Raw genomic sequence first — 15,837 nt, forward strand, 5'->3', positions numbered from 1 at the left:
CTATAGCTAGCGCTTCATCTTTTTATTTTAGCACCAGACCATAGTATGTGACAGATAACAAGGAGGGACACCGGCAGGCGAACTTCCTCTACTTGTTAGCATTGTCATATCAGGGCCATAGTAGTGCCTTCCAAAGCGGAGCTATATCCCTACTTCAAGACCCAACAGTAGTTGGAAAGGGAGGTAAACAAAGTAGAGGGAAACTATACAGCCCTATATAACTCCATTCGCCTTGCATCAACCCTAAGGGACATCCAAAAGGAAGATATGTCCCAGACAAGAGAAAGGCAGGCTGCAGTTTGCCAATAGTTCTCATCCACCATTCCCTAACCCCAAGGAGGTTGCAGGGAAGCTTATTCTCTACTTTAAAAATAAATAAATAAACATTACACTGGGGGAGAGCAGCTCTACCCTGACTTGAATTAAGGCACTTCTTCCAGGACCAGCTATAGTATTGAACATGGGCCATATTAGTGAGGCCTATGAAGCACCCATCCAAAAGGGGATCATACATTCCTACTTCAACACCCAACCATAGTTGAAGAGTAGAAGGGAAAAGTAGGGAATCTATACTTCCCTAAATAACCCAGTTCACCCTGCATCAACCCTTAAGAGGGTAACTTATTAAGCAACCCATTCACAGGGGAGCATAATTCTCCTTTAGACCATAAGACAGGAGAGAATATAGCTCAAATTTGGATACCCTTTCAGGATATCAGGGTAGAGCAAGAGAGATGTCTTCCAGAGACAATTAACCAGTCTCACCCTGGGGGCCAGGTGAAAGTATCTTGCCAAAAACTTACCTGCATGCATAAGTAACCAAGCACTACTTTAGCGTACACTATGAAACAAGCGACAGAGAGAGCGGTTTCCAATTCGTGTTTTTCTTTTAACCAAAAACCTGCTCCATTCCTGTGCCATTTCAGCAATGGTTGCTTTTATATCAAGGCTCCAGAGGAGCACGCTGCCAAAAAAGGCAGGCATGGAGCACTTGCAACATATTTTTTTTCATGGTGTGCAAGGCCTCCCAGGTCTGTCTTGTCTTTGCATATGCCTTGCCAAGAGCCGCAAGGTGGTCAGCAGCAGAGGAAGCCAGACTTAATTTACAATATCTGCCTCTACTCTGCCCACATACGAGCCCACGATCGAAGCTGCTATTTTGCTACTCCAGCAGACATGGGGCCTGAACCGTGAGGGGGAGGGCCCTCAAAGCGGCACAAAACAGAGAGCACATTCTGCCCCCTCCAGAGCTGAACACACTCGCTCTTTTGGCAAGGTGGGAGCCTTCACAGAGGATACAACACCAGGAGAGATATAGCTCTGAAGCAGCTCTTCAACTCTGGTATCCTAGAATACCATTATTACAAATTCCTTCATCACCTCAATATGGAAATTGCAGGGCAGCGGAGGAAGCAGATATTATTATTATTATTATTATTATTATTATTATTATCTTAATAACACTTACCTCAACTCTTTCTGCATCTAATCCCCGCCACATTATTATTAGACCCACCACATTATCAAACTCAAGACTCTCATCCCTCGAGAGTCAAGCCAGGGTGGAGCTTCTTATGGTGAATGCATCACATTCCCTCAAGAGCTGAACACACTCCAAATATACACTAGAATCTTATATTGTTTAGAGAGACTCAAACAATAACAGAGTTTCTTACCATGAATGCATCACCATGAGTGCAGCCTATTCCCTCTAGCCAAACACACTCCATCCAACGCTATATTCTCATCCCTCAGGAAAGAATAAAGCAAGAACAGAGCTTACGGCGAATGCAACACAATGAGCACATCGAGCGTTTATCTTACACAAGTATACAAACAAGCAGCTCCTGAAGACAAAAAAGCTGATGACGTGTATTACAGGCACCCTCTTATACTTGCAGGCACTCTGCTAGTGCCGTCATGGAATGTCGTTGGACACTGATAGCATTCCCCATAGCATCAATCAATGACGCAGTGCTGAGTTCCACTTTGAAAAGGAAACTGTATTTCAATGCTTTTGCAGGTGAACGCAAAGTTTTGGGGGAACGCAAAAGTTTTGCGAGAAAATGCAACATTTTTGCGCATGCATTGAAATCCAATTTTTCCATCTAATGTCCCATTAGGGGCACCGTAGAATGTCACTTAATTCATTATATGAGGAAAATAAATAAAAAGAAATAGTCATACAGTATGCAACACTGCAGGAATAATGAAAAAAGTACTTGAAATGTAATCTGACTCTTCAGGTACATTGCAAAATATTTTAATCTGATTTCAGATCTCATTTGGATGTATTGTGGTTTGGAAACATCGGATTCCAAAAAATCTGATTTTTGCTACCTGTCTGAACAAAGCCTAGTGTAGCCCTCAGCATAGGCACAGTTAACACTCCTTTCAGAATATGTATTCTATAGCACTGGCACAAAACGTCACAGCATAGTCACTTCATCAACAACATTATTCCCACAATCGAACATAAAATGACTCTAAACTTGACTTTATGTGGCGTTTAGATTTAAATAAGCAAAATTAAGATTAGTTTGCAAACTAAATTATAAAGTTTCTACTTCTTGAAAAGATGTATACAGCAGTTTTACTCCTTAAATTATCCACATTTGTATTTCCAACGGAAATGTTGATCTTGATCCTCGTGATGTTATCGCATTTGGGGATTTGCATGAAGGTATTGCTTCTAGACTTCAATTTAGGTTTAGCTTCAGGATTAATAGATTTAATCTTGTTCTGGACTAAACTGCACTGTCAAGAGATTTTTTTAAAGGAATCCTTTTATTCAATGACTAAGGTTTAAAGTTCATTCAGCCCAAAAAGGCCTTGATATCATTCAGTCATAAAGTAACAGCTTGACTTTCATTAACTGACCACCGGTTCTACACACACACAAAAAAAAAACATTTACAGAGAAGTATTTACAACACCAATCTTCTTCAACATTCACCCTCAAGGTAGTCTGTGATATATAAAGGTGCAAAAGAAACTTTAATAATATTACTGTAAATGGTGCTGCTTTATACTCTAAAATGTAGAAGCCCCTCTCCTCTCCTTTCTGCACAGCACTATAAACCTGTGGACTTTTTTAAAGGGAGGTTTAACAGTGTCTCAATGCATCTCGGATTATCATATTTATGGTCACTGGTTGTTGAAAAGAAATAAGATTTATTTTAGGTTAGACAGTTATGTTTTTTGTATATCACACTTTTCGGTCCAGCATTTGCACAAAGATGTGCCCATTTGCCTTGTCACCTTCGAGAACAGAAACCCGGATGTGCAATAGACAAAGGTCTCTATGATGAACTGTTGAATTTAAATACCTTTTTTTTTTTGGAGGGGTGGCAACAGTGCCCCTTTTTATTTGTAAATTTGGCTTGAGGTTCTTTATTACATTAATTGTGGACTACATAAAAACCAACAGCAGCATTAGATTCAATACCTTATACTTGTAAATACAACATTTGTAGTTATTTTTCCTTTTACTGCCACAATTTTAACTGCATAAAATGATTCCGGGTTTTTTCCCCCCTGGTTCCAGGCCTAATTATCCCAGAGAGGGCTGCTTACTTACGTCACTAGCGGTAGTCTATCCTCTTAGCGTTACTGTTGCTTACATGCATAAGGCGTTATAAGGCAGCAAATAAATCCTGGCTTTTTAGCTATTTCCTTTACCTGGCAGCCTTACAACATCTTAAACAGAAAGCATTGTGAATGTACTGCCCTGCTCTAGCAAAAAAAAAAAAAAAAAAAAAAAAAAAAAGAAGAAGAGAAGGAACTGCCAATAACGTTGCGCTCATTAAAAAAAATTAAGTAAACTCTTATTTGTTGTATGGGGAAAACATTGAATTTGGTAATGATTTGTTTACAGCTATGGTTAAAGGAAAGGGATAGTTCAACCAAAAATCTACTTATGATCATCTCCTCATCTTTACAATATGTCGATCAGAACCCCATTGGTTTTGCTTCCCATTGAACACAAAATGTGTTATTTAGCAAATTTTTAGGCCGCTCATTTAAAAAGTATGGTGACCATTAACTGGGAAGATTTTAAAAAGGCAAAAAAGTAGGAGATATTTCTATTCCTCTAAATGGCATTTGCTTAAATGGTGCAGGACTACTGTTGGTCTCGTGTAGCCAGGCTTTCAGACTGGCAGCAGAAGATCTGGACTCCATAGCTCCTTTCATTGGCCATGGACCACCCGGAGGCCTTCTGATTGACATGCGAAGTCGATGTCTTCACAATTAAAGACCGGCATGCAATTCTGTGGAGACCCTCAAGGGACATGGTAATAAATAAATAAAAATAAGATAAAAAAATGCATTCTCTCTCTCAAATGTGTTATCCTGAGAGACTTTGCGTTAACTAGCAAAATGTTTGCATTCCCCCGAGGAACATTTGAGTTCTTTGCAAGCGACGGCAAAGTTTCTCGAGGGAACGCAAAAGTTTTGTGAGGGAACGAAAAGGTTTTGTGAGTGAACACAAAAGCATTGAAAACATTTTTTTTTTCCACCACCATTAAGGGTCTCCAAATACAATTCATTCAAGAACGTTGTGCAAGTTCACTGCAACAAAGTTCTGTGAACTTCACATACTTTTGAAAATCCAGTGATCCTGATAAGCGCTCATTGTCACAGTTGTAAATACAATGGCTTTCTTTTTCCATAAGGGCTTTCTTTTGACACAACGGCTTTGTTTCCAGGCGGACCATTAAAGAATGTGACAAATACATCTCCCAGAAATCCTGGAGAATTCAATCAATCAGATGACAAAAGCGTTTCCCATTTTGTGTGCCATATGCATCAGACGTTCAGCTAACGGCCCGTGGGCGTGACATCTAAGGCTGAGATGTTTAAAATCTGCCATTTTTGTTCATGGGAAGGTTTTAAGCAAAATTTTCTAAAACATAAACGCCATTTCACTTGAACCAACACAGCCCCAGTCACTAGCAACTGTACTGGGGTGCATTTCCCAAAAGCATCAACTATGGTCGCAAGTTCCGTCATTATTAACACTTCAACGATTTACCATATTTTTAATCGCAAACAGCACTGCAAACTTGTGTGGTTGGAACTACAGTTCTCGACTTGTAGTTAGAAGCATAGTTTATTGTTAGCATGACATGGACTTAAATAAATCAAGCTCTTGAGCACAATATCCAAGCTAACATGCAGTACATTCTATATCCTTCATTCCATTGAAATATATTTACATTTCATTCTATATGTTTTTGCATGTCAACAATCAATGCCGTTTTTGAAGAGAACAACATAAAGCCTACAGAACTAAAGGCCCGTCCTCATCAGGGATCATAATGATAACGATAAAGATGTAGTTTTAAAAACTGTTATAAAGAACAGTAAAGAACAGCAGTGTCCACACCACAACTATAACAATAACGGCACAAACATACTACGGTGGTTAATGTTTTGCCGTTACGGCAAACACACACCTGATCTGTGACGTGAAAGTAAGCAGATGGGAAATATAATATCCTTTTCATGTTTAAGAGCATAAATATAGTGCATGAATATATTTTTGTCCTTTTTAGAGCTTGACAGTCTGGGTCACCATACCTCAATGCAAAGACAAAAGCAGCCAGGACATTGAGCAAAATAACATTTTTAACATTTAACATTCTGTTAAATGATATGATTATGATAGACTTTTCATTTTAGGGTGAACTATCCCTTTAAAAAACACAATGTTGTTGAAGAATAAGGCTGAAGTGAGATATGATGAGTGTGTAATGCTGTGCTTTTACATACTGTAGTGGCTCTGTATTGCTGTCTCAATTCTTGTCTCAATGTATTGAAAGCACCACATACACAGAGAAACAATCAGCGCTTTCCAATTAGTCCAAATAGCTTGAGAGGAATTTATCTGGGAAAGGTGGATTCAGAAATTTTGTGCTTGAGGTTCTTTACGGCTGTTGCGTTTCCCTTCGCGGCAACTGTAAGTCACCCAGAGGAAAGACATTGACATGCTACCAACTGCTGCTAAATATGTACATTGAGGTACAGTTATCATCTTGCACATTTTATATGAATAGACAACAGCTGAAATATGATAGTCCACTGGACAGGTGTTTTTCTCAATGATTTGCATCTTTTATTTAAACTTAAGAGTATATTACAACTAGGTCCCTTTTTCAAACACAAACCTCCAGCCCTGTTTTAAAAGATATTGTAATGGACTAATGTGTTTAGGCAGTGCGGACAAGTTGTGGCATAGATGTATCACTGCTTGTGTAAATGTAAATAGTTGTAGAGTGCCATCACCTGACACATGCCATGTGTCTGTGTTTTTTTTTTTTTTTTAGTAGAGATCTAGCAGATATCGGTGATTATAAAAGGTGGAAACATCCATAGGTGCCTTATAATCAGTGTTGGAGAATTAAAATGATTTGCATGAGATATGACCTATGCAGAGGAAATGTCGCTTATGGTCAAAGACTGGTGAAACCCTGCAGTATTGTTTCTTTTCATGCATTTCAGATCATTTAGGGGCTCAAAGATGTTAAAACAGATGCATGATCGTTGGATCGTTGTCCAGCGGGTGACATTTTGATGAGAATTTTTTGCTTCATCTCTTGGATTATCGTGTGGGTCTATCGTGGGTTCTGTATTTGATCAGGACTGTGTGATAGTGATGTGTTCAGTATAAATAAATAAAAAAGTGATTAATAGTATTAATATAGTGTATTATCAAAGTTTAAGTCTAAAGGTGCGGTCACATTACACTTTGTGTTCCACTCACTTGCATTCATATGAATGTGAATACAGGTGAGTGACTTTTCATTTAATGAAAAGTCTTCAGTTCCAAGAATGCAAACCTCAAACCTGTATGTTATAAAAAAAGGTGGAGTAGATAAAATATAACATTTAACATTTTAGCAACATATGCTCATTGAAAAAAACGTGCCTCTCCCTCTACCTATATTTGTGCAATATACATACTATTCACTGCAGATTGCAACTGCACTAGTGGCTATAAAACATCAAAAACTTGTATTCCTTTTCATGCAAATTATGATTAAAGGCACAGATTATCAGGTACTGTTCAAGTACTGTGAAACACGAATCACAACACTCAATAAAAGAGCTTAAAGACTTGTAGAAGCAAACAATAATATCAAGGCTTTAGCAAATGTGCTTTTATCTCACATTTGCTTTCATTAACACTATCGATTAGGTTTAAGTCCGAGTTTAGAGTAGGTTGGTACGTTATTTTAGAATACGATAGAGCATTCACTTTTTAGCGCCATTCTCCGGAAATTTAATTTACGAATTGTGGCAATACAGTATGCAAAACAACCAAAGTAATGTTCATCTGTTTCGGATAAAACTAAAAAAGCCTTTGGCACCACTCACTGGATATTTCACTTTGAAAGTGTCCCAAAAATGTAATATAATTTTGTCGCAACAGGCATATTTTTCCAATGAGCCCGAGTTGATTTTAAATGTAGGCTATGTGTTATTTGTGATTTATTATTTATTAACAACTACTGACATCAAATCCGGTTGCCCATATTCATTGTGACGTCTGAAGTGTGACCGCACCTTATGACTGAGAAAAGTGTCAAATGCAGGAAACTTTAGTTTTGTTCTATATCTGTCCTCTGTTATGACGGACACATGAGGGCTTCACATTGTTCATCTCTATTAAACACAATACACAGTATTAGACTAAATGCCAGTGTCCTCCTCTCGCGTGCTTACACACTCTACCAGACTTGCCAGAATGTGCAATAGTTTATAAATACATGGCAGGCACATGGTGTCATTACCTCTTAGTGTGTGGTATTAATGGCAGGACACTACACTGGCACTTGTAGAGTCTCTCTGCGATCAGTTCAAGGCAAACAGAGCTATTTGTCATGCCTTTCTACTATGCAGCAGCTCTAGTCTGACTTTTTGAATTTCATAAGAGACACTTATTCACAGAAAATTTCTTTTACCCATTTTTGTGAATATATTTTATTGAGGAATAACAAAATAGGCCTTGTAACCCTGTTGAAAAGACAGATTAGAGCTGGTATGATGCTGGTCTAGCTAGTGGACCAGCATAGCTTTGCTGTTCACCAGTAACAAGTACTAGTCAACAAACGTGAGACGTGTTGTGAAGCTGTTTGACGGTGAACGTGATTTCACCAAGTACAACATGTTCCTGGATCACTGTCTTTGTTGATCCTGGAACAACATTCCAATCAACCAATCAGATTTGAGGGACAAGTTTAGAGTTTATGTCAAGTTTAGGCTTTATAACCAGGGTTAGGTGCTTCTACATCAGTGTTATTCAGCTATGATTCCCTCTGAGTTTAGGGATAACTTATGGGTAGGGTTAGATTTAGGGGTAGGGTTAGGGCTATGTTTTTGGACAAGAATGTTGTTCCAGGATCAAGGAAATATGTTGACCCAGGAACATAAAATATTGGCAAAATCACGGTGGCCCTACAACTTTTTTTTTTTTTTTTTTTTTAAATTGAGTCTTTTAGACTCTGATCTGTCTGATTTGGCTCAACTATGCTCAAATTCAAAGAGAAAATGGATTTTAACTCTTTCCCCGTCAGCGTTTTTTTTTTTTTTTTTTTTAAAGTTGCCAGCGTTTTTGATAATTTTCACAAAAAAATTTGTTGTATGAATATCTGAGCATGCAATATATCAAAAGAAAGAACAGAGCCTCTGCTTTTAAACAAAACAAAACAAAATATTCTAGCTTCATGCATTCTTTTTTATCAACAGTTGAATGTTAGAAGTTACAATTAGTAACTTTTTTTTAAATACAAATTTTAAATTTTAATTACTTTTTTTTTTTTTTAAATACTACAACTTGCATAGGCAATGCTTTTATCGCTTGTTTCTTTTTTGTCTGTGATTTGAATCTCGAGATTCTGTACTCTTTCAGAAGTTGTCATAGCACTCCCTACCATACAACAGAGAAATTACAGAAAATTCAATCGAGGGTGGGGAAAGAGTTCAAAAAAAGTAAAATAAATCAATCACGTCATTTATTGCCGTAGTTATTGCATTTGTAGGGCAGTAGGAAGTCCTGCTGGTTAAGCTAGTTAAGAAGGGACACTCACCACATCTAAAACACAACATGCTGGTGACCAGCAACGCTGCTCTTTTCAACATGGTCGTGAGTTTATTTATTCACCACTTCCCCTGAGGACATTTCTCACCTATAAAACATTTTATAAAGTTGTGGCCAGTGTGTGCACAGATGTACAGTAAAGACGTATAGCAAATGCATTACATCATTACAAAAAAAAAAAAAAAAAAAAACTGCGCTGCCACTTTCAGTTTACTGACGTACTGCAGGGAAGCCCTTTAATAGGTTTTGTTAGTTTCCGATTCTCCTCTTTGAGGGTCAGTTCCTCCATAATGCAAAGACAGTTGTTGTTCTATGAATAATGCTGTTATTTCTTTTACTGAAAATGTGAAACAATGTAAACAGCTGTTTAAAAATACATTGAGACATTTGAGAGATTAAAACTGGTGCTTTTGTCATAGAGGTGTGTTGGATTCATATAGGCACGGATTGGTTTTACCAGGACAATCAACATGAATACACTCGCTCTCACACAGAAACAATATGTTCAGTAGTGTATAGGCCTCACTGTCCACCCTCCAAACGGCACCATTATCTTTTTAAGATTGTATTTATGATTACAAAATTAAACATAAAAATCCTACCTTTTAACAGTTGTTCTCTACTCCACCACACTCCACCTTTCCTTTTCATTTGTCAGTTATTCAAGGCTTTTCCGCTTAGAAATCACAATATCGTAGGCAGTCGAGTGAGTGTTCAGCTGTGTAGAACTTCAGTATAGATGTTTCGCTGCCTGTTCAGCAATAACCTGAATGGTTTAATTTAAAGATCATGGCACAGACACAATTTAACATCCTCGCTTTGGTAGACTGTGAAAATAGTGATTCTTTACATTTAACCCTTAAACAGGTCTTTAATGACCCGGGACTTAATTCACTACCCTCCTCCTCGTTCATTTTTTAAAGTTAGACATCAGTCTTTGTGATATTCCTCAATATATTTGTTATAAAACACTATAACAAGAAAAAATATTAAAGGATGCCTGTTTTCACATACATTTTTTGTAAAAATTGAATGGGGTCGCTAATGACCCGAGATGTGTAACAGTGTGTATATATATATATATATATATATATATATATATATATATATATATATATATATATATATATATATATATATATAACAAGTATATTTTTTTTTCTGCACTACAATAATTGAATGTTTTATGACTGAATAAGTTCAATTCACCTTTATTCCAAAAGGTGTCAATGTCTGATACACAATGATGAAGTGATGTTTCACTCATAGTTACTGCAGGCAGAAAACAAAAGAATAGGAAGTATCATCAGCAAAACTTAAAATGGCTCAGTGATTTACTGCAGATCAAGTACTGAACACAATGAAATATTACTGTCACTTGATGGTGGATCTGGTGAAAAAGCTGTCAGCGATCAAAATATTAACTTTGAAGATGATGAAAATGATTGTTTTGAAAATATGTTTAAAATTGCGAATATGATCCAGATGCTGAATGTACTGCGAAATAAGCTCTGACGAGGACAGAGATGATGGTATAAAACATCTGCTCAAAATTAACCAAAAGGTAACAAAATATGCTATATTTTATTCTTCTTTAATTGTTACTCTCATATCAGGAGAGTTTTATATTATCGCGACAGGTAGATATCCATCCGTGTTAGAGATCCGGAAACCTAAAGACCCGAATTCGTAATAATGATTGGCGAAACATTCATGCATTTAAGGGTTAAAATGCTCAGAATAATCAAAGTCTTGTACAAAGCAGGATGTTGAGATCTGTCTGTGGTGCTGTGATGACGTTTCTGAGTGTGAGGGGAGATTACAGGCAGTTTTGCTATGTATTCACAGTTTTTACTCTCAAAGGTTAACCATAACACTAATATGAAAATACTCTGGTCTTAGTTTTTCATAACCAATTCATCAGGGGGAGGGATGTACTCTTTCTTTTTTCCAGCACATCTGATGTAATGTTGTTTGAATACACGAGACCTCTCATAAATGGGCTATAACAGAGAGTTTTGAGAATGGTTTAGCTTCAAACTTGTTTTGAATCATTAAATATATCAATAATGAGGATGAATCTAATGCCAAATATACATTATTTATATAAAAAATACATAGCCTATATTGATAAATGAATATATGCCTAATTTAAATAGATTTTTTTTTTTTTTTTGCTCTAACCCATGATTATTTGAACTTTGTCAAGATTATTTTATAAAGCTATGACAGCATGCAGGATCGTAACAAAAACTGAATGTATGATTTGATGTTTCATTGCTGTTAGTTGTTTTGGCATTTTACAAATAGTTTGGTATTTGTACAATTAATTTGCCTTTTTATTTATAATTTATTGAGTCATATTCATATCTCTAAATATGAAATGTTGGGGTTTTTGCAGATGAGGATTGTATGAAGGGTTTTGGTCCTTCTCTGCTTTAGTTTTGCTTCAGTATTCTGCCTAATTTCAGATTTGATCAATCTGCCTCTTTGAATAATTGAATATTAAATATGATAATTTGTTGTACATAGAACTCCTATTAAACTTTTTTGAAGAAAAGAATGAATTGTGCTGCTTGTTTTCATTTCTTCTGTCATAATTTACTTGAATATAAACTGCTAAGACTTGCCCACACTATAAGATTTTTAAAATCTTATCAGATTTTCAAAATGTGAAAGACCACAAACATGATGATATAAAAATCATAGATTTAAAGGGGTCATCGGATGCCCATTTTCCACAAGTTGGTATGATTCTTTAGGGTCTTCATGTAAAGTTTGTAACATACTTTGGTTAAAATTCCTTAATGGTTGTGTAAAACAACACCCTTGTACCTCCTCAAAAACAGCTCTGTTCACAGCGACCTGTTTCGGTGCATGTCTCTTTAAATGATAATGAGCAACTGTTCACCCCACCCCTCTTTTCAGTGGGGCGTGTCGATGTAAAGTGCTGCCTTGGCAGACATGTGTGTGAGTGTGTGCGCTCTTGTCTTCGGGTTCCCCCAACATAACAGGATTACTGATTTGAGATTGGTGTAGCCCTAACATTCGCAACACAGGCTAATTGGAAAAACGTATCTGTGGCAACATTTTTGCAAAACACAAAATACTTACCAATACGTACATATCACTGCAGTTTATAACAGAAATGAACAGCACATGTACGTCTGTAAGATGTCTGCTAAAGATCTGGAGATCTGGAAAACACCTGCCGTGTAAATATATCTGATAAACATCTGAGAATGAGCAGTTTTACAGTCTCAGAGATGTATTGCAGATGAGCAAACACTAAAAAATACAGATAAAAAGATGTTTGTGTGCTATAGAGGCAGTGAAACAGCTAGCACTTTTAATCATTTTCACACACAATTATAATTACAGGGGCAAATTATGGATTAATAAAGACTTGTTTTCACATGGCTCCTTGCACAATTATGTTATGACCTCAAAACACTTTTACCATAGTGCATGATTTGTAAACTAATATATTTTGGAGTTTGCATCATTAACCAGCTCCATATGTTCGGTTTTACTGACTAAGGGCCTGCTCACATATCGCGTCTTTTGCGCGCGCAAGTTCGTTATTTCAAATGTAGCCGCGCGGTATGCGCGCTCATAATGGAAGCGACGCTGTCGCGGTGCGACGCGCTCGTTTTTTCCAAGCGCGTCCGCGCCGCATCGAGATAAAAACATCTCAACTTTTCAGAATGCCGCAAGCGCACCGCAGGTCACGTGACAAGAACCAAGCTTAGCAACGACAGACGCCTCCGAAGCGCAACCACCTCGAGCGCTTTGGAAAAAGGAGAACGCGGCGCGCCTAGCGTTTTCGACGCGTTTTTATGCGCGATATGTGAGCGCCGCCTTACTAAGCTTATTCGGTAGCTCAGCTGTACAGAATTGCACTTGCGATGCAGAGAGCTCGGATACGAATCCCGTGAAAGATAAGACAAGAGTTCAAAAAATAAAATACCATGGTTACGATTGCGTTTTTATGTCACATTTGCTTTTGTTAACACTATAAGGTAGGTTTAGAGTTTAGTATAGGTGTATGCTATTTTAAAATGGAGAATTGAGCTTTTACAGACACTTACCAGACATTTCAATTCAGAACTGCAGTGATACGTACGAACTTCAACGTAATAAAATGTTGCCATTTTCACGTTTGAAACTGTAGCGAAACGTGCAGGACGCAATGTATTTTGCATTTTGCAAAAATGTTGCCACAGGTAAGTTTTTCTAATGTGCCTGGGCTGGACGTTCTTCTGAGCAGATTCAGTCACTCTTATCACACCACACCACAGTAAAATCTGATAAAATAATCTGTAGAACCATCAAGATAATCAGGATTTTACCTAGGATTGTCAGAAGGGGAGAATTGGGCCCAAAATCAGCCCGATTATCTTGTACTGTCTGGCATTGTTTTTAGAAACATGACGAAGTATTTGATCCCTAGATGTCGGATGGCTTTATTATTATTTTTTATTCATGTAAAGATTAATAGAATGTCTATACAATATATAATGTACAAAACAATGACTTTTCCTTAAATGTTTCTGAAGATTGCAAAAAGCAAGCCAGCCTTTCGACATTTTCACAGGGAATGGTTGACATTTTCCAATGGTTTAGCTTCTGAAAGGCACCTCCTAGGTGTATTTCTTTCAAAGTACTTAGAAAAGGTGTTCATGATGTTGGTGATGGGTAAAGAAACCATAAGTATCCCACAGAGAATGCAAAGTGTAGCTACAATTCTCCCAGCCGCTGTCTGTGGATATACATCTCCGTATCCCACTGTTGTCATTGAAATAATGGCCCACCACCAACAAACAGGAATGGAAGAGAGTTTGGACAAAGCGTCTTCCTTTTCAGTGTAGTAGATAAAAGTTGAGAAGAACGATATTCCAACAGTAATGAAAAGAATGAGGAGACACACCTCACTGTGACAGTTCTTTAGAGTTTCACCAAATGCTCTCACCCCCTCTGAATGTCTTGCAAGCTTTAGGACCCTGAAGGCCCTCATTAACCGGAGAACCTGAACCACCTTGCCCATGTTGACCAGACTTTGGTTATCCTCCCCATCATCTTCGTCCAAACTTTCAAAGGCCAGCGTCACGTAGAAAGGCAAGATAGAAGCGATGTCGATCATGTTCAGAGGGTTTCCCAAAAACCTCCATGGGCGAGGAGCTGCTACGACCCGCAGGACAAACTCCACTGAGAAGAAAAGGATACAGATGACCTCCAGAGAGTTTAGGACAGAATTCTCACTGACAGTTGCGTGCCTGAATTCCGGCATACTGTGGATACACATGGCCACAATGGAGGTCAAAATGACCAGGACAGAAACCACAGCTACACCTTTGGAACATTTGGAGTGACTGGGATCTTCAAGAGTTTGCCACATGCGCTTACGCGCTTCTGAACACCAGGTGCCCTCAAACCTCCAGAGGTCACTGCTCACAACCGAGATATCTTCAGATGACGCGTCACTACTAGACCGGCCACAAGCATTCTGCTTCCGTTCAAGGAACCAATCGAGACAGCAGGCTTCCAGATCCAGCTCACAAATGCCCCAGTATTCAATCTCCTGGCTGAAATAAAACACACACAGTTCCTCAAGAGCATGAAAGTGTCCTGTACGGTAGAAATTCAGAACACAGTGGAAGACTTGAGGGCTCCGGTCGAAATAGTATTCCCGTTCAGTGGGGCTGTAGTCGTCACAGAGTTCCAAGATGGCGGCATCGCTGCAGCACTGGATTAACTGACCCACACGTGTGTTGGGGAACCGGAGCAGAACGCAGCGCTCCACCTTGTGCTGGATGCCTCCAACGTTGAGGTTAATGAGATCTTCCTCCCTGCCTTGATGGTGGAGAATTTGTCCATACATCATGGTGGTACGGATTCATTGAATCTGGAAGTCTTGCCAATGAAATACTTGCATTTTCTACTAAAAATACAGAAATGTGGATGTTAGTTACATCAGCAACACTAAAAACTGTTAAATCAATCAGCTAAATAAATTGGATAAATTGGTCAATAACTAAACTCTTAGGGAAAAAAGTTAATGTGGGTTATATATAGAACCCTAGGGTTCTCGACTCAATTCTGGTGCTCTTGTTTGTTTGTTTTACTTGTTTGTTTGTTTTACTAAAGGTTTTGGCACTTGCTATGTGAACACACAAGAAATCATGGACATGATTTGAAAAGGTTAAATGGTCCTGAAAAAAATAGTCGCACTTGTGCTCCTCGCAGTCAAAAATGACATGGGAGACAGAAATGAATGGAAATGAATGGGAGACGAATTTCATCTAGTAAAATCTTTTGGTACTGCCCCAAATAAAATCTTACTGAAAGCTATTTTTTGAGATATCAAGCTCAAATTTGGAACACAACATGTTTAAATGTATGGCTTTGATTTTCTTGCAGTTTTAGAGTAAAACGTGTTTTTGAAAATATAGATTTCATATTAAAAAAATGAATAGTAATTTTGTGCATTTTTCATAACAATAAACGTAAATTCTGTAACTTTTTGTAAGTTTACTTTTTAAAACTTTTTTCACTTCAGCAATAATCTGTCAAGTGTCATCTTTAAAAATAGATCAAACTTAAGTCTGTGCTTTAAAGCATTCAATATTTACGACAGTTTAATTTCCAGGTCTATATGCTCAAAACGTGAAAAAAATTCTACTGCGTAAATATAATCCCCTAAAAATGCAAACTAAAATATAGTACATTAATTT

The 15,837-nt window shown here is 37.7% G+C and overlaps 1 protein-coding gene across 1 annotated transcript; it reads right to left on the reverse strand.

Annotated features, from left to right (window-relative positions):
• Positions 1-13,694: 13,694 nt before the first annotated feature.
• On the reverse strand, positions 13,695-14,987 carry kcns3b (potassium voltage-gated channel, delayed-rectifier, subfamily S, member 3b; the record flags this gene model as incomplete). The annotated part of the gene is made up of 1 exon (XM_084090714.1): positions 13,695-14,987. The coding sequence occupies one exon, from the start codon at positions 14,985-14,987 to the stop codon at positions 13,695-13,697; it is 1,293 nt and encodes a 430-aa protein (XP_083946840.1).
• Positions 14,988-15,837: the final 850 nt, after the last annotated feature.

Source organism: Abramis brama, assembly GCF_963993115.1.
Source record: "Abramis brama genome assembly, chromosome: 18".
NCBI classification, from domain to species: Eukaryota; Metazoa; Chordata; class Actinopteri; order Cypriniformes; family Leuciscidae; genus Abramis; species Abramis brama.